Source organism: Pongo abelii, chromosome 8 (assembly GCF_028885655.2).
Source record: "Pongo abelii isolate AG06213 chromosome 8, NHGRI_mPonAbe1-v2.0_pri, whole genome shotgun sequence".
NCBI classification, from domain to species: domain Eukaryota; kingdom Metazoa; phylum Chordata; class Mammalia; order Primates; family Hominidae; genus Pongo; species Pongo abelii.
In genome coordinates this window covers 110143058-110163444 of record NC_071993.2, presented here as the reverse complement: position 1 = coordinate 110163444, position 20387 = coordinate 110143058, and the positions used below count along the sequence as shown (strand labels likewise).

The following is a 20387-nucleotide window of genomic DNA, read 5'->3' as shown; positions in this document are numbered from 1 at the left end:
GCCTCCCTAGTGCTGGGATTACAGGCGTGTGCCACCACGCCTGGCTATTTTTTTTGTATTTTTAGTAGAGACGGGGTTTCACTGTGTTAGCCAGGATGGTCTCGATCTCCTGACCTTGTGATCCGCCCGCCTTGGCCTCCCAAAGTGCTGGGATTACAGGCATGAGCCACTGCACCCGGCCAGTAAATGCCATTTTTTAAGCCTTGAATTACTCGTTTACTTTTGAAGTAGGTTTGGTGAAATAAATCTTGAAATAATTCTCTCTAGGTCTGAGAGCTTCCAGGAAGAAAGGAAACAAACCTATAGCTATAGTTGTCCTTATATTTAGGATACTTTAATTGATGTGATAAATGCGTGAAATTGCTACAGCCTCTGATACGTAATGTACGCTATGAGGTTTTGACTCCACAAGTAGAAGCCTATTACTCATTCCTCCAAACATTAAGTACTGTATTGTGCTAAGGCTTCAAGTATTCAAACATCTTGCACTCAAGCATTATAAAGTTTATTGACCAATTTCCATGTCTCAGCCACTGTTCTTAGCACCTTACATTCTTGTTCCAACTCTACCTGTTTTGCAATGGAAGAAACTGTAGTGCTTATAATTTGCTTAGTCGTAGAGCTAGTTGGTGTTAGAGCCAGGTTTTGAACCCAGGCAGTGTGGCTCCAGAATCTGTACTCTTAACCACAGTATAATTCTGTGACTTCAAATTATCTAACTTCTCTTTCCTGTTTACTTCTTCGTAAAATGAGGATAATAGTACCTAACATATAGGGTTGTTCTGAAAAGCCAATGAGTTAAAATATGTACTATACTGCTTAGAATCATACATGAAAAATAGTAAGTCTTAATAAATGTCAGCTTTTATTATGTTAGCATTATTAAGGCATCGAACTCATGCATGTCTCTGAATTTTAACCAAATAGGTGGACTAAACCTTAAGTATGAATTTATATATTAAAAGGTAGAAATACTGTGGTCTGTGGTTATTTATGCCTTTCCGATTTTATCTTTTTAAATTATTTTGTAAGAGGAAAAATAAGAGCTAAACCAAAGTTGAATGGTGAGCAGGAGTTCATTGGTAAGAGAATGAGTTCTTTTTTGAAATAAAGCAGTTTTTTACCTGCTTTTTTTTGTTTTTCTTTTTTTTTGGAGACAGGGTCTTTGTCTGTTTCCAGGCTGGAGTGTGCAGTGGTGCGATCTTGGCTCACGCAACCTCTGCCTTCCCGGTTCAAGCAATCTTCCTACCTCAGCCTCCCGAGTAGCTGGGTCTGCAGGCACCCGTCACCATGCCTGTCTAATTTTTGCATGTTTTTATAGAGATGGGGGTTTTGCCATGTTGCCTAGGCTGGTCTCGAACTCCTAAGTTCAAGGGATCCGCCTGGCTTGGCCTCCCAAAGTGATGGGATTATAGGTGTGAGCCACTGCACCTTGCCCTATTTTTTTTTTTTTAAAGGAGTATTCAGGAGTTATTACTAAAGGTGCAAAGTACCATATATCGTCTGAATGTAAAAATTGTGCAGCTTGTTTATACCTTTATGCTTTTGAAGACCTCAGTTAATTATGGCAGCGTTTTGAAGAAATAGCTCAATCTTTTAAAATGTTTTCCTTACATGCTGTCTTGTTCGTTTGTGTCAATACCCATGTTATTGTTGAAGGTCTGGTATTATTCAAAACGTTCAGTTAGAAGCAGCCTTAATGTGTTGATGTAGAACAAATATGTAGCATTCTGTGTGATATGGCAGGATAGTAGCAATAGAATGTTGATGAGAACATAGCAAAATTCCAGTCTTTTTTGTATATTTTCAAAACTTTAGGAACAGATGAAATAAATTTGTAGTTTCTAGTTACAATTTCAGACTACAGATAGGAGCATGTAGCTGCTTGAAGAAGAAAAACAAATTGTCAAGGCAACAGGTACTGCATTTCTCACTCGACAAGATCTCTCTTCTCAACTTTGTTATTTTTCCTTTGGAGAACAAGGAAGCTTTTGTTCCAAGGCCTGATGTTGAAATGTTAGCAAAATATTATGTTAATCAAGCCAAGAATCTTGCGTATTTGTGAACCAAGAGTAAGATTTCACAAAGATTCATTTAGAGTATTAAAAGGGACTCCTGCAGTTATTCTTGCATTTTCAGGCTTACACAAAAATAGGCTTCTGAAAAGCAAAGGGCTCCATGTATAGAGGTTTAATGGTTCATTTATTTCTGTCTGTTAAGTCTACCGTGCGAGATGCGGGGATAGGGCAGCGAATAAAACACTCCTCTCCCTTATGGAGCTTATATTTTGGAGAGATTGACAGAATGCAAACTGTCAAATGTGTTATGTGCTAAATCAAGTAAAGCAGGGTAAGAGGACAGTGAGTGATGTGTGTGGGTAAGTGTGGTGTTATTAGTTGGAGTTTGTTAAGTGTTGACATCACTTTGGTGTGTGAACTATTGAGTGTTGGCCTTTGACAGGAATGTGTAGTGCAGTTTGGGACAAATGACATAAAGAACTCTGAATGAAAATAATGAAATGAAAAATAAACAAAAAAACTTGCTTATAGGCTGGGCGTGGTGGCTCATGCCTGTAATTTCAGCACTTTGGGAGGCAAGTGGATCACTTGAGGTCAGGAGTTCGAGACCAGCCTAACCAACACGGTGAAACCCCGTCTGTACTAAAAATACAAAATTAGCCGGGCGTGGTGGCGCATGCCTGTAATCCCAGCTACTTGGGAGGCTGATGCAGGACAATCCCTTGAATCTGGGAGGCGGAGGTTGCATTGAGCCGAGATCGCGTCATTGCATTCCAGCCTGGGCAACAAGAGTGAAACTCCGTCTCAAAAAAACTAAAAAAAAACCCAAAAACTTATCATGAACTATTTAAAAGATGATGAGAGGTAATGAAACATTTAAGATAATTTAAATGCAACAGTTTTAAGGAGTCTTCTGGAAAAATAGGCATTTCTTCATCTTAAACTATTTTATTTTTTAATTTTTATAGATTTAGGGGGTACAGTTTTGGATATATAGCATAGCGGTGGTCTGGCTTTTTAGTGTAACCATCACCTGAATAGTGTACGTTGTACTCATTAGGTAATTTCTTATCCCTCACCCTCCTCCCACCCCCACTTAAAGTATACTATATATGTGTGTGTATATATATATACACACATATACATATATATACACATATATATATACACATATATATATCTCCTTTCATGTGTTTTGTGATGATAAGGAGTAAAGGTTACAAAATACTTAAAAAAGCTGTAGCTTATTTCACAGTGCTGTTCTTTGAGTTATAGGTGACACTGTTAACCACAAATATGAGGATTTAGTTTTCCAGCAGCACTGGTAGATGAATTAAAGTAAACTTGCATCTGACTTTCCGTGTTTTTAAGGGGATGTATTTGTAAGTAAGTTGGTTTGTGGCTGTGTTACAGAGAGGACCCTTAACCACAATATAATGATAAAACCAAATGTCTAACTACTATAGTTTATTGATTTTACTTGCTTATCTGCCAAGGACTAGGGTTATCAAAGACTGAATAAAATGTGGCTATTTAGTACAATATGAGGCATACAAATGGAGGATATAGCTTTAACTTTTCATTTTCCATAAACTAGTTTAACGTAAGTAATATGCAATGAAAGTTGTTGTATTTAGAGACCAAAATAAGTTTCAGGCTGGTGAGAAAATTTGAAGAAATTCTTTGAAATTATCCTTTCCATTTAAGTTTTAGGGCAGTGTTCTTAGAATGAGAATGAATGGTTGATTATAAAACTTATAAATGCCAAGTTTTGTATTTTTTTTTTTTTTTTTTGAGATGGAGTCTTGCTCTGTCACCCAGGCTAGAGTACAGGGACGCGATCTCGGCTCACTGCAAGCTCCGCCTCCTGGGTTCAAGTGAATTCTCCTGCCTCAGCCTCTCAAGTTGCTGGGATTATGGGCGCCTGCCACCACGCCTGGCTAATTTTTGTATTTTTAGTAGAGATAGGGTTTCACCATGTTGGCCAGGCTGGTCTCGAACTCCTGACCTCAGTTGATCCACCCGCCTCGGCCTCCCAAGGTGCTGGGATTACAGATGTGAGCCACCCAAGTTTTGTATTTTAAATACAAAATTAAAATTTGAGTGAAGTAGAAACTACTGATTATTCATACTGCTATTATTACCCTATTATCTATGTTGACATAGTTATTCCATTGAAAAATGAATATTTGATTCAAATTGCCATGTGTTAAACACTTTACCTGATAGACTTGCTCTGCATATTGTTGAAGTGCTCCTCACTTTATTCCAAATGAATTACTGACCTGACTTGAAACAGACGTGTAAAATGACTTTTTGAAGAGCATTTGCCAACGTATAACTCTAGCAGCGTGGCATTTTGTCTTAATGCAGAATTGTCATGAAAAGAAGTGCTGACAGCTGTTTTTTTTGTTTTTTTTTGAGATGGAGTCTTGCTCTGTTGCCCAGGCTGGAGTGCAGTGGCGCAATCTCAGCTCACTGCAACCTCCGCCTCCCGGGTTCAAGCAGTTCTCCTGCCTCAGCTTCTCGAGTAGCTGGGACTACAGGGATACGCCACCACGCCCGGCTGATTTTTTTCCATTTTTAGTAGAGACAAGTTTCATCATATTGGCCAGGCTGGTCTCGAACTCCTGACCTCAAATGATCCACCCACCTTGGCCTCCCAAAGTGCCAGGATTACAGGCGTGAGTCACCACGCCAGGCCTTTACTGCTATTTTTATACTTTTATCAATTTGGGCATGAAGAATATTACTGTACTACATCATAATTCTTGAACTTTTCTTAACATTATGTTAAGTAATGGGAGGGTAACTATGGGAAGGACAAAATTTCCTTTCATTGTAGTTTAAAGATAGTGGTCTTACTACATGTGGCTATCAGCATTTTATTGGCATGCCATTTTGAGGGAAAGAATATTCAGTGCACATTGCTAACCAGGCTTACCCTACAGTTTCAGTTACTCTTTGCTTCCTGTTTTCAGCAGTTGCCTAGAGCTGTTGGAGCAGCTGTTTTCCTTTCTTTGGGGGAGGGTGATGGTAGTGGTGAAGGGGACTGTGCGTGTTTTGCCTGTGAATTTTTTTTTTTTTTTTTTTTGAGACAGAGTCTCGCTCTGCTGCCCAGGCTGGAGTACAGTGATGTGATCTCCTGACGTCAAGTGATCCACTCGCCTCGGCCTCCCAAAGTTCTGGGATTACAAGTGTGAGCCACTGCCACTGGCTGAAAAACAGTCTTATTGTGGCATAATTAGTATACAATAAGTTGCACAGAGTATATAATAAATTTTAACATATATATATGTACCCATGAAACCATCACCATAATGAAAATATTGAACGTATCACCTTTCTCCCCAGAAGTTTTCCTGGGCTCCTTTGTAATACCTCCTCCTCTTCCTACTTGACCTCCCTACCCCAGGGAACCACTGGTCTGTGTTCTGTCAGATTAGTGTGCATTTTCTAGGATTTTATATATACGGAATCATACACTATGTACTCTCTTTGTCTTCTTTCACTCAGTGTAATTATTATGGATTTTTTTATGTTTTGCATGTAAATACTTTATTCCTTTATATTACGTAGTAGTATTACATTGTGCAGATGTACCATAATTTTTTTTATCCATTCACTTGTTGATAACATTTGGGTTGTTTGTAGTTTCTGGCCATTACAAAGCTGCCAAGAACATTTGTGTATAAGTTTTTTTTTTTTTTTTTTGAGACAGGATCTCTGTTGCCCAGGCTGGAGTGCAATGGCACGAGACGATCTTGGCTCACTGTAACCTCAACCTCTTGGGCTCATGTGATCCTCCCAAGTAGCTGGGACTACAGGCATGTGCCACCATGCCCAACTAATTTTTCAATTTTCGTAAAGACTGCATTTTGCCATGTTTTCCAGGCTGCTCTTGAACGCCTGGGTTCAAGCAATCCACCCATCTTGGCCTCCCAAAGTGTTGGGATTACAGGCGTGAGCCACTGTGCCCAAGCCTGTGTTCAAGTCTTTATATGGATATATGCTTTAATTTCTCTTGGACAATTACTTACAATTAGAAAGTCTGGGACATATGATAGATATATGTTTAAGTTTTAAAGAAATGGCAAACTTTTCCAGAGTGCTTGTGCCTTTTTTATTTTCTTTCCAGCAGTGTAGTAGAATTCAGGTTGCTCTACATTCTCAACGTTTGATATTGTCTGTCTTTTTAATTTTAAATATTCAAATAGGCATATTTTGGTATCTTATTTTGTTTTTAATTTGTATTTCCCTAGTGACAAATGATGTTAAACATCCTTTCATATGCTTATTTGCCATTTGTATGTATTCTTTGATGAAATGTCTATGCATATCTTTTGCCTGTATTTTAATTGGATTATTTGTCTTATTATTGCATTTTGAGAGCTCTTCCTATATTCTGGATACAAGTCCTTTTGTCAGATGTGTGTTTGCAAATATTTTGTCCCAAACCATAGCTTATTTTTTTCCTCCTAATACTCTAATGGAAGGATAATATATAAATGCAATTTTGTTTTAGTTTTTTAAGTCCTCTGTTAGCCATGAAGAGGGACTTAGAGCAAATTAAGTATACAAACAAGGTTGCAGAGTTAATATTTTAACCTCCTAAGAGAATAAAATATTCTAAATCTTTTGCATATGCATATAAACCATAATATGCAAAACAGATTAATATGACGTGTATATGCCAACCCTGTAGTAGGTTGGTTTATTGTTCATTTTATTTTTTTGTTTAGAGATTGGGTCTCACTCTGTCACCCAGGCTGAAGTGCAGTGGTGTGATTATAGCTCGCTGCAGCCTCAAACTCCTGGGCTCAAAGCGATCCTCCTGCCTTAGCCTCCCAAGTAGCTGGAGTATAGTTGCAAACCACTGTGTTACTAAATACAAAAAATTAGCCAAGCATGTTGGCGTGCACCTGTAATCCCAGCTACTTGGGTGCCGTTGTTGTTTGTGTATGTGCAGTTGCTGTTTGTTTTATTTTGTATATCACTCCCTTACTCTACTCAGGTCTCTGAACAAATATTACCTCCTCATAGAGGCCTTCCATGGTTTTCCTACCTACAGTATTGTTACTGGAAAGGGGTCCTGATCCAGACCCCAAGAGAGGGTTCTTGGATCTGATGTAATAAAGAATTTAGGGCGAGTCCATAGAGTAAAGTGAAAGCAAGTTTATTAAGGAAGTAGAGGGGGCTGGGCACAGTGGCTCACACCTGTAATCCCAGCACTTTGGGAGGCCAAGGTGGGCAGATCATGAGGTCAGGAGTTTGGCACCAGCCTGACCAACATGGTGAAACCCCGTCTGTACTAAAAATACAAAAATTAGCCAGGCAAGGTGGCGCGTGCCTGTAATCCCAGTTACTCAGGAGGCTGAGGCAGGAGAATCGCTTGAACCCGGGAGGTGGAGGTTGCCGTGAGCCAAGATCGCGTCACTGCACTCCAGCCTGGGCGACAGAGCGAGACTCCATCTCAAAAAAAAAAAAAAAAAGAGAAAGAAAAAAGAAAACGTAGAGGAATAAAAGAATGACCACTCTGTTTACAGAGCAACCCCAAGGGCTGTTGCTTGTCCTTTTTTTTTTTTTTTTTGCGACAGTCTTGATCTTGTTGCCCAGGCTGGAGTGTAGTGGTGTGATCTTGGCTCAGCTCATTGCAGCCTCCACCTCCCAGGTTAAAGCAATTCTCCTGCCTCAGCCACCTGAGTAGCTGGGATTACAGATGCATGCCACCATGCCCAGCTAATTTTTTGTATTTAGTAGAGATGGCGTTTCACCATGATGGCCAAGATGGTCTTGATCTCTTGACCTCGTGATCCACCCTCCTTGGCTTCCCAAAGTGCTGGGATTACAGGCATGAGCCACTGCGCCTGGCTTTTTTTTTTTTTTTTGAGACAGGTCTTCCTCTGTCACTGAGGCTGGAGTGCAGTGGCATAATGGGCTCACTGCAAGCTCTGCTTCAACCTCTGCCTCACTGCAACCTCCGCTGGGCTCAAGCGATACTCCTGCCTCAGCCTCCCAAGTAGCTGGGACTACAGGTATGGACTGCCATGCCCGACTAATTTTTGTATTTTTTGTAGAGGTGGGTTTTCGCCATGTTGCCCAGGCTTCAAACTCTTGAGTTCAAGTGATCCGCCCACTTTGGCCTCCCAAAGTGATGGGATTATAGGCATGAGCCACTGCGCCTGGTCTGTGTACAAATTTTATAATTTTAGATTTTACATTTAGGTCTATGATCCATCTTAAATTTTGTGTATGATGAGAGGTGTGGATTAAGTTCATTTTTCCACAAAAGGAGAGCCAGTTGTTCCTGCACAGTGGATTATAATTCAGTCATTAGAAGGAATGAAATGTGATATGTGATACTACATGGATGAGCTTTGAAAATACTATGCCAACTGAAAGAAGGCAGACACAAAAGGTCACATGTTGTATGATTCCATTTATATGAAATATCCAGGATAGTTAAATCCAGAGACAGGGGTCCAGATTGGTTGTTGCCGGGGGCTGGGTAGAGGGCATAGTGGGAAGAAACTGCTTTAATGGATAAGGGGTTTTACTTTAGAGTCATGGAAATATTTTGACACTAGAAGGAGTTGGTGGTTGCGCTAAATGCCACCAACTTGTTCACTTTAAAGTGGTCAATTTTATGCGAATTTGCCCTGAATAAATTATTTTTTTAAAAGCCGCAGAGGTGATTTATATAAAAAAGACTTAGCCTGGACAACATAATGAGACCCTGTCTGTACACAAATTAAAAAAAAAAAATTAGCTGGGTTTTGTGGTGAGCGCTTGTATTTCTAGCTGTTCTGGAGTCTGAGGTGGAAGGATCACTTGAATCCAGGAGTTCAGGGTTACAGTGAGCTATGATCATGTCACTGCACTCCAGCCTGGGCAGCAGTGAGACCCTGTCTCAGAAGAAGGGAGAGAGGAAGGGAGGTATATATTGACTTCATGTCATAAACGATGTTAGCGTTTTCAAGATGGGAAATAACAGGCTACAGATGTTTTCACAAATAATGCTATTTTTATAAAATATTAATCTACTTCTTAACTCTAAGAGGATATTTTTCATCCTTATTTGAAACTACTTACTGATGAAAACTTCAAAAACAGAAGTGAAACCTAAGAATAGCCTAATGTAAAAGTAGTTAAAGACACTTAAGCTGCCCACCTCGTTTTAGATGTTTATCCTAATTAGATGAAATGTTTTAGTTTATTCCTTCTTTTTGTTCATAGTCTTTATTGCCAGCTGAAAATAAGTTATTACAGAAAAATGTAAAAGCATTAAATAAATAGAAATCAAATATTTATTGCTTGTATTTGTGCCACCATTGACTGAGCTTAGTATGTTATCAAAATGTATTTATTTGTCTTTTAAAGGCATGACATTTTTTCCTTTTCAAATGTTACAGTAAAACCAGGTAGAAGAGAATTGTTTTAGCAGCTTAAAAAAAAAAAAAGTACAAGTCTGAGGTTTGGCCATTAAAAGTTTTTATAACAATGGGAGAAGAAAAGACAAGTTGTTTCACATTACAGACCTACCCCCAACCCCAAAGCCTAATACTTTCTTACCAAGTCAAAAAAAGAGACACATTTGATGTACAAGCTGGAGGTTTCCACTGAGTAAGATATTTATGAAAACCTAGATGGATGCCGGCGGGTGGCTCACACCTGTAATCCCAGCACTTTGGGAGGTTGAGGTGAGCAGATTGCTTGAACCCAGGAGTTCGAGACCAGCCTGGGCAATGTTTTTTGTAGAGACCCCCTCACCCCTGTCTCTGCCTGTGGTCTCAGCTACTAGGGAAGCTGAGGTGGGAAGATGGCTTGAGCCTGGGATGCAGTGAACAGAGATCACGCCACTGCGACCCTGGTTCAAAAACCAAAAACCTAGATGAGGCAGTGTCCTTTTCAGCCCAAGTGCCACCAGACACAGCACAAGAGACTAAAACTCAATGGCGGGAGGCTGGGTATGCAATGTTTGGGAGTATAAGCACCATACTTCTGGTTCAGGGATTTGGGGAGTAGGGTAAACAAAACCTACTTGGAAAAGAATCGAAGAAGAAAACCAACAATTGCCTTCTGCAGGGGTGGGGACAGGGAAGGAGGTAGGGCCAAGGCCAGGAGCATTTTACATCACTAACCTAACTTGGGGAGCTATCTTCAGCTGGCCTTAAGAGGAAAACCAGATGGCTGATGGGAGAATCCACAGGAGGGAGAGGGGAAAAGGGAATGTGGCTGGCAGGAGGCAATAGCCCCTTCCTTTCTGGGCACAGGAAGGCAGTCAGGGCACCAGGTCCAGGCAATGACCTCACAAGGACAGCACAGTTTTTGCAGCTTAGAGATCACCCACCTGCCCCCACCTAGCTCCTCATTCTGCTCAGCACTACCTGGTATAGGGCCACTCTCTGCCCCAAGGGAGTGGATGGCTCTGTAGCCTGGGGCTTCTTCTGAGGCAGCATTACCCTCTGCCCCCTTGGCTTGGGGCTCCTGGCTCTCAGGGGTAGCAGCAGCCTTCCTTTCCTGGGCAGTGCCCTTGTTGCTACAGGCACCTTGCTCCTGCATTTCCTCTGGCTGAGAGGCAGAAGAACTGCCCCTGTCCTCCTTCCAATTTTTGTGGAAGAGCAGGCTGCTGAATTTGAAAGACTTCTTGAGAGAGAACTTATTAGGGGAGACTGCCCCCTTGGCCTCAGCACCCTGGATAGGGGATGCTGGCTCAATGGCATCGCCAGTGGCCCCGGCTGCCTCATGTCTTCTGTTCACGGAGGCAACACTCCTTCACCCTTGGGAGATAAGTCTTCATTGCTTTTCACGTGGCCATTGTCTTGTCTGTTGGCCTTTGCAGGGGAAGCACCTGCCGCAACCCTGGTGGTCACGTCTTCCGAGGAGCCTTGGAGCTCTCACTGCCCATGATGGGGGTTTGCTGGGGGGTAGCCAGTATCCAACCCAGGCTCACACCTTGGGGTGGTACAGCGGGGTTGGCTGGGCAGTCAGAGGGTTGGGGCTGGCGTCTTATGGGGATGGGGAAATGAGCTGTACCCCCACTCCAACCCGCTAGCTATGCCTGCTACTGTTCTACTCCACACCAGAATCTGTTGATTAGAGTTTAAAATGTGCCTACTACACACGTTTTAAAAACATACATCAACTTAAAATTATATATCTTCACAAACTGCTGTGCTGTGGTTTTAGTGCCTCTTCTAGAATCTAGGATTAGAGTTAGTAATTACGGGCAGCCATGCTTAATTATTTGGAAGTATATGTTATCTTTCTGGATTGAAATTACCATATGAAATTATTTTTCCAACTTTAGATTGTTGAGAAGTGTCAGTATAATTTTCAGCATATTTACTGTATTCAGTGTGTTTTAATAGGTAATTATATTCGGCAGTTTGCAAGCTGGAGTTTTTCTGATTTAAAAAAAAATCAGATGTCAGTATACAGATGCCAATATTAAGTTACTAAGTTAATTATTTTCTTTTCTAGAATACAAAATACAGTTAAAATAAAATGTCAACCTCCTGGAGTGATCGGTTACAGAATGCAGCAGATATGCCTGCTAACATGGATAAGCATGCCCTGAAAAAGTATCGTCGAGAAGCCTATCATCGGTAAGTATTTTGTCTATTTAATCCTCAGAACCCCTCTATGAAGTGGGCACTTCATTTTACAGATGATGAAATTAATGTACAGAGAGGTTAAGTAACCCAGATCATATGTCTAGTTCGTGGTACAAATCTAGTTCTAAGTCGAGACTTTTAACTACTAGTACACCATACTGCTTTGTGTATCTACTAGTAAAAGTCTTTAAGAGAAAAATGTCTTTGGTTGCTAGAAAATTGCACCTAAGTTAATAAGAATTTTTTTTTCTTTCTATTTTTGAGGGGGTGCTGGGTGGACAGAGTCTTGCTCTGTTGCCCAGCCTGGAGTACAATGGCGCTATCTTGGCTAACTGTAACCTTCGCCTCCCAGGCTCAAGCAATTCTCTTGCCTCAGCCTCCTGAGTAGCTGAGACTACAGGTGTGGGCTACTGCACCCAGCTAATTTTTGTATTTTTTTGCTTTCTTTTTTGAGACAGAGTCTCACTCTGTTGCCTAGGCTGGAGTGCATTGGTGCAGTCTCAGCTCACTGCAACCTCTGCCTCCTGGCTTCAAGCAATTCTCATGCCTCAACTTCCCCAATAGCTGGGATTACAGGCATGGCCACCATGCCAGACTTATTTTTGTAGTTTTGGTAGAGACAGGGTTTTGCCATGTTGGCCAGGGTGATCTCGAACTCCTGGCCTCAAGTGATCTCCCCACCTCAGCCTCCCAAAGTGCTGGGATTATAGGCTTGAGCCACCACACCCCGCCAATAATGAATTTTTTTTTTTTTTTGAGACAGAGTCTGGCTCTGTCGCCTAAACTGGAATGCAGTGGCACGGTCTCAGCTCACTGCAACCTCCACCTCCTGGGTTCAAGCGGTTCTCCTGCCTCAGCCTCCCAAGTAGCTGGGATTACAGGCGTGCGTCACCACGGGTGGCTAATTTTTGTATTTTTAGTAGAGACAGAGTTTCACCATGTTAGCCAGGCTGGTCTTGAACTCCTGACCTTAGGTGATCCATCTGCCTCGGCATCCTAGAGTGCTAGGATTACAGGCGTGAGCCAGCGCACCCAGCCCAGGAATGAAATTCTTGTATTTTTTATTTACTTACTTATTTTTTTTTTTAGTAGAGACAGGGTTTCACCATCTTGGCCAGGCTGGTTTTGAACTCCAGACCTTGTGATCCACCTGCCTCAGCCTCCCAAAGTGCTGAGATTACAGGCATGAGCCACTGCGCCTGGCCAAGAATGAAGTTCTTTTTTTTTTTTTTTTTTGAGATGGAGTCTCGCTCCCTCGCCCAGGCTGGAGTGCAATAGCGCGATCTCACTGCAGGCTCCGTCTCCCGGGTTCACGCCATTCTCCTGCCTCAGCCTCCCAAATAGCTGGGACTACAGGCTCCCGCCATCACGCCCAGCTAATTTTTTCTATTTTTAGTAGAGATGGGGTTTCACTGTGTTAGCCAGGATGGTCTTGATCTCCTCTTCTCGTGATCCGCCTGCCTTGGCCTCCCAAAGTGCTGGGATTACAGGCGTGAGCCACCGTGCCTGGCCAAGAATGAAATTATTAATTGATATTTACCACAAACTGACTGTAATTTTTAAACAGAATTTAAAAATTGTGTCTGCTGGGTACTGTGTGTTAGATTGAATGTGGGTAACTCTGGGTATTAGCAAATTTTCCTTGTTTTGATTTTAGACTAATATTTTCTCTAAATCACTTTTTCTTTAAAAGTGTAGGCCAGGCATGGTGGCTCGCATCTGTAATCCCAGCACTTTGGGAGACCAAAGCAGGAGGATTGCTTGAACCCAGGAGTTTGAGAACAGCCTGGGCAATATGATGAGACCCCAACTATACAGAGTTTTTTTTTTTTTTTTTTGAGACACAGTCTCATTCTGTTGCCAAGGCTGAAGTCCAGTGGCTTGATCTTGGCTCACTGTAATCTCCACCTCCTGGGTTCAAGCAATTCTCCTGCCTCACCTGTCTGAGTAGCTGGGACTACAGGCATTGGCCACTGCATCCAACTAATTTTTGTATTTTTTTGTTTTTGTTTTTGAGACAGAGTTCATTCTGTCGCCCAGGCTGGAATGCAGTGATGCGATCTCAGCTCACTGCAACCTCTGCCTCCTGGGTTCAAGCAATTCTCATGCCTCAGCCTCCCTGGTAGCTGATATTACAGGCGTGGCCACCATGCCCAGCTAATTTTTGTAATTTTAGTAGAGATGGCGTTTCGTCTTGTTGGCCAGGCTGGTCTTGAACTCCTGGCCTCAAGTGATCCAACCGCCTCAGCCTCCCAAACTGCTGGGATTGCAGGTATGAACCACCGGGAGTGGTCCCCAAATATTTTTAAATAAAATTTTTTTAAAAGTTAAAATTGTATTTAAATTTTTGTTTTTTCTTTTTTGAGACAGAGTCTTTGCTCTTGTCGCTCAGTACAGTGGTGCAATCTCAGCTCACTGCAACCTCTGCCTCCCAGGTTCAAGCGATTCTCCTGTCTCATCCTCCTGAGTAGCTGGGATTACAGGCGCACACCACCACACCCGGCTAATTTTTTAATTTTTAGTAGAGACAGGGTTTCACCATGTTTGCCAGGCTGTTCGCAAACTCCTCATATCAGGTGATCTACTCGCCTTGGCCTCCCAAAGTGCTGGGATTACAGACGTGAGCCACTGCTCCCGGCCTTAACCTGTATTTTTTAAAAAAATTTATTTTATTAGAGACAGGGTTTTGCTGTGTTGCTCAGGTTGGTCTCAAATGCCTGGGCTCAAGCATTGCTCCGGCCTTGGTCTCCCAAACTGCTGGGATTACAGGCATGAGCCACTGAGCCTGGCCTAAATTGTATTTTATTTTTACTTACCTCTTTTTATAGATTCAACTAAATGTTTGCTTCTACCTAAATCTTAAGTAGTTAGGGTCCTTGGGAGTAGATAATATATTTAATAATTATTTATTTTTAAGAAGAAATTAGGAATTTACACCTAAAGTGAATTTCTGGGGTAGAAAGATCTGGGCCCTACTAGAACCATCTTTGCCTCCCAGGAAAGCCAGGAGTAAGTACAGGTGCTGGTATATTGGCAGTGCTAAAAAGTTGCATGGGAACTACAGGAAGTCTAAAATGACTCTTAATCACTTAGCTGTTTCTGGGCTACAGGAAAAAGGAAATGAATATTACTTTAAAATCTAACTGGAAAAATGGCTAAACTGGTTTATATAGGTAAGTTTTTGTAAGCAGACAAATTTCTAAGTGCAGTCTTCTCTGTATAGGAAAGGTAAGTCAGAATTAGGTAATATTTTGTTGTTTCAATAAATTCTAATATTTTGAAAAACATAGTTACTTGTTACTGAGTATATCATAAGTTAATTATTATATCAATAGTTGGTTTTTTAAGTAGGCTGGTGATATTTGCCTCATGGTAGGTCACTGTGGCATTTCTAGGTGTTAGGATGCTGTTACTCCTTAAACCCTGAAAAAGTGAAAACATTAAAGATTCCTGTCAAATGGGTACTAACGATTCTCTTCTGTGTGTGAGATATGTTGCTAGATATGGCATGTTAAAGTATAAAACAGAACATTTATGTGTGTCTATGTAATAAAACATAACATACATTTGGAAAAGATTATGTTGTATGGAGTTCTATACTTTTTCTTCAATTATTTGCTTGGTCTTTACGCTATAAAGTATTAATTAACATTAGGATGTAACATTTTTAGCAGTGGAAATGAGGACTAGTAAACATCATTTAATAAACATCCTAATTGTATTTAATATATATCATAGGCTGGGCATGGTGGTTCACGCCTATAATCCACACACTTTGGGAGGCCGAGCCAGGCGGAGTCCTTGAGCTCAGGAGTTTGAGACCAGCCTAGGCAAAATGGCGAAACCCTGTCTCTACAAAAAAAAAAAACATAAAAATTAGCCAGGTGTGGTGGCTTACACCTGTGGACTCAGCTACCTGGGAGGCTGAGGTGAGTGGATCACCTGAGCCTGAGAGGTGGACGCTGTAGTGAGCTGAGATCATGCCACCAGCCTGGGTGACAGAACGAGAGCATGTCTCAAAAAAAAAAAAAAAATGTGTGCATGTGTGTGTGCTTGTGTGTGTGTATCATAGCCTGAATGAGTATACTCCTAACTCATTTGGAATGGTATTTCCAAATTTTAGATGGATTCTGTACCCTCCATTCTTTCATATAGTAAGGTGTATACTGGAAACAATAGAAAAAACATTTTCAAAGGCTTGATGTTTTAGATCATTGAAAAAAAATTTTTATCTATGTTAAAGAGGCAGGGTCTCATTCTGTTGTCTAGGCTGCAGTACAGTAGTGTGATCATAGTTCAAGGTAACCTCAAACTCCTGGGCTTAAGCAATCCACCTGCCACAGCCTCCCCAGTAGCTAGGACTATAGGTGTGTACCACAGTGCTCAGTAATTTTTATTATTTTTTTAATTAATTATTTTTTTTTGAGACAGAGGCTTGCTCTGTAGCCCAGGCTGGGGTGCAGTGGTGTGATCTTGGCTCGCTGCAACCTCTGCCTCCTGGGTCTGGTTCAAGCAACTCTCCTGCTTCAGCCTCTGGAGTAGCTGTGATTTCAGGCATGCGCCACCATGCCCAAGTAATTTTTGTATTTTTAGTAGAGACTGGGTTTCACAGTGTTGGCCAGGCTGGTCTTGAACTCCTGACCTTGTGATCCGCCTGCCTCGGCCTCCCAAAGTGCTGGGATTACAGGCGTGAGCCACCATGCCTGGCCATGCTTGGTAATTTAAAAAATTTTTTTCTGGAGATGTGGTCTCACTATGTTGTCCAAGCTGGTTTTGAACTCCTGGCTGCAAGCAGTTCTCCTGCCTTGGCCTCCAAAAGTGCTGGAATTACAGATGTGAGCCATCACTCCCAGCCTGAAAAAAAATTTAAATGTAGAAAATTTGGGTTCTTGGTCTCTTGCAAGAATTTGCTTTAAAATTATTATTATTATATTTGAGACAGGGTCTTGCTCTGTCACCCAGGCTGGAGTGCAGTGGCTTGATCATGGCTCACTATAGCCTTAACCTCCTGGGGTCAAGTGATTTTCCTGTCTCAGCCTCCTGAATAGCTGGGACTACAGGCGTGTACCACCATACCTGTCTAATCTTTGTATTTTTTTGTAGAGACAAAGTCTTGCTATGTTGCCCAGGTTGATCTCGAACTCTTGTTCTCAAGTGATCCTCCTGCCTTGTCCTTCCAAAGTGCTGGGATTACAGGTGTGAGCCACCATGCCCAGTCTTTAAAATAAAGTATATAAGTGTGTGCTTTTAGAACAATACAGACATTATATATATATGTGTGTATATGTAGATGTCTTTTTAAACATTGACAAAAATTGTATGTATTTATGGTGTACAATTTGATATGGAATGGCTAAATCAAGCCAATTAACATGCATAATATCTTACATTTATCTTTTTTTGTGATGAGAACATTTAAAATCTAATCCCTTTGCAATTTTGAGGTATACAGTAGATTATTATCTGTACTCATCATGATGTAGTCATCAGACTTGTATCTCCTAACAGTATTTGCTTTTGTTAATTAAAAATTTTAAATAGAAACCATTTAGAAGAAATTTATTTTAGTTTTCTAGTTAAGTCAATTTGTAGAATATTCTGTTTCCAGGTCTTTTCATTAAAGACATTTATTTGGATTGGTAATTTATCATTGGTTAAGTTAGGCTATGCTGATCGTTATCACAAAGTATACATTGTATGTGATGCTTTACAATTTCCCTTTAGAAGAAGCTAAATATTCTTAGTTAAGTAAATAAATATCTAACTTCCAGCTTTTTTCTTGCTTAATATCAGTTTTCTGAATTTCAATATAGAGATGCCAGTCATATGTCATTGTTAAGAAACTGGCCTTCAAAATGTATGACTGTTGCTCCTCCTTCATTTCCTTATGGTTGTTTAGTTTTCTGGGCTGAGGATAGTCATCAGGCCAAACCTTTCAGTGGAATGTGTTTTGCTATATGGTTAGAAGACAAGCTGAGCTGCTCAGATGTCATAGTGACCTGAAAGAGGCAGCTTAGAAAATTACCTCTTAAATAGTTTTTGTTTAATACTAGAATCTTTTAGTGATCACTATAGATCAGAATTTGTATTTACCAATCCAAGAATGGAACAATTAGGTTTTTCATCTGCTCTCTACATTGACTGTGCCCAGGATACCGAAGTCAGGTATTTAGTTTTACGTTTTTAAAGTTCTGATGATTCCAATACAACAGAATTTCTGTAGGACAATGAATTGGCTTTTTTCTTTATGAACATGGCTTATTAATTTAGCAGTGGTTTTATCATATTGAACTGAAATTTGGCAAGTTATTAGGCTTGTGAATTTTTTGTTAACCAGTCTTTTGCCTTATTTTAGAAGATATTGCAATGATTTTCTCTTTAAAATTCTTTAAAGACTTTTGTATATTTATCTTAAATTATATATCTGAAGTTTTTTTTTTTTTTTTTTTTTTTTTTTTAGTTGCAGTTTAGGCTTCCAGAGCCTTATCAGTATTTATATAAATCTGTTGAATAATAGTTTATTCTAAAATCAAAGTAAATTTCTTATACATGTTAAAGGAGTGAAAAGGAATTTGTGTATATGTAATTTTGTAGTACTTATGGCTTCGATCTAGAAATGTTTATGATGGACCAGGCACGGTGGCTTACGCCTGTGATCCTAGCACTTTGGGATACCCAGGCGGGCGGATTGCTCACTGAGCATAGGAGTTCAAGACCAGCCTGGACAACATGACAAACCCTGTGTCTACCAAAAATACAAAAATTAGCTGGGCATGGTGGTGTGCACCTGAGTCCTGGTTACTCGGGAGTCTAAGGCGGGAGGATTGCTTGTGCCTGGGAGGTCAAGGCTGCAGTGAGCCGTGATTGCGCCACTGCACTTCAGCCTAGGCGACAGAGTGAGACTGTGTCTCAAAAACAAAAACAAAAAAAGGGAGATCTTTATGATTTTTTTTTTTAAACCTCATACTAAAAGCAGGTATCAGGTTATATGTAGATAGAGACTGCCAGATTGATCAATTTTAATTTCTCTTTTAATCACTTATGGATATCATATGAATGTCATTCAGCTTTTTAATTTTGTCATTAATCAAGCTGAGTAGTAAACTATCATTTTAGTATTGGTTCAAATATTCAGTGGATAATTGTTAAAATTTCAGTAGCCACTTTGTAAATTGAAAATCATGTGGAAAATATAGGTCCTCTGGAATGCTGAAGAGCCATGTTTCTTAAATAATATACATATGGGGCTGGGCATGGTGTCTCATGTCTGTAATCCCAGCACTTTGGGAGGCCGAGGTGGGCTGCTCGCCTGAGGTCAGGAGTTTGAGACTAGCCTGGCCAACATGGTGAAACCCCGTCTCTACTTAAAGAATACAAAAATTAGCCAGGCGTGGTGGCGGGTGCCTGTAATCCGAGCTACTCGGGAGGCTGAGGCGGGAGAATCACTTGAATCCAGGAGGCAGAGGATGCAGTGAGCTGAGATTGCACCACTGCACTCCAGCCTGGGTGACAGAGTGAGACTCCATCTCAAAAAAAAAAAAAAAAAAAAAAAATATATATATATATATATATATATATATATATGGGATATATCTTGTCAGAATAAGAAGAGTAAGGCAGAACATCAAAACTGTTGCTGGGTGTGGTGGCTTATACCTATAATACTAGCACTTTGAGAGACCGAGATGGGAAGATGGCTCGAGGCCAGGAATTTGAGACCAGCTTGGGGAACATAATGAGACCCTGTCTCTGCAAAAAGTAAAAAGATAGCTGAGTATGGTGCTGTGCACCTGTCGTCCTAGCTACTCGGGAGGCTGGGGCAGGAAGATCACTTGAGCTCAGGAGTTTGAGGTTGCAATGAGTTTTGATTGCGCCACTGCACTCCAGCCTGGTGACACAGGAAAACCCTGTCTCTAGGGAAAAAAAAAAAAAGAAAGAAAAAAATACAAAACTCTGGGGTTTTTTTTTTTGTTATTTTTTTTTTAATCATTCTAATGCTTTTATTCATGTTTCATGTTCCTAAGGAATGACAGGTAAGAATTTAGGGACTGGTAAGAATTTTTTCAGCTTATTATTTTCCTCCCAAAATTCTATGTATGGAATTCTATTCAGCAGTAAAAAGTGAACTGTTGATACATGCAGCAGCTTTGATATATCTCAAGAGAATTATGCTGAGTTAGTAAAGCCAATCTGAAAAGGTTACACTCTGTATGGTTCCATTTCTGTAACATTGTTGAAATTACAAAATTATTGAGATTGATAAATTAATGGTTGCTCGGGGTAGAGATTGGGGTGGGTGGAGGGAGAAGGTGGGTCTACCTGAAAAGGGTAGCACAAGGAATACCTTATGAGGGAACTCTTGTGTCTCAACTCTAGTGGTAAACATATTAATCTACACATACACAAAGTGCATGTAAAACTGATGAAGTCTGAATAAAGATGTGAATTGTGTCAATGTCAATTTCTTTGTTGTGATATTTTTCTATATGGCACAAGATTTCCCCATTGGGGGACACTGGGTGAAGGGTTCATGAAATCTCTATCATTTCTTACTCAACTGCATGTGAATCTACAATTACTCCAAATTAAAAAGTTTAACTTAAAAAATTTTCTTGGGTAGGCCAGGCACGGTGGCTCACGCCTGTAATCCCAGCACTTTGGGAGGCCGAGCCAGGCGGATCACCTGAGGTTGGGAGTTCGAGACCAGCCTGACCAAGATGGAGAAACCTTGCTTCTGCTAAAAATACAAATT

At 40.7% G+C, this 20387-nt stretch overlaps 1 protein-coding gene and 1 pseudogene across 9 annotated transcripts in view; one reads left to right on the top strand and one right to left on the bottom strand.

The window, feature by feature from the left end:
- The window catches only part of NT5C2 (5'-nucleotidase, cytosolic II), a 101747-nt gene that overhangs the window by 5840 nt on the left and 75520 nt on the right, over positions 1-20387 (top strand). For 6 of the 9 annotated variants that reach the window (NM_001132349.1, XM_009245748.4, XM_009245747.4 and 3 more), the window contains 1 exon segment: positions 11502-11626. In NM_001132349.1, coding sequence (NP_001125821.1) covers positions 11526-11626 — 101 coding nt within the window. In that variant the 5' untranslated portion in view covers positions 11502-11525. 9 annotated transcript variants of the gene reach the window in all.
- On the bottom strand, positions 10179-10926 carry LOC103891726 (MARCKS-related protein-like; annotated as a pseudogene).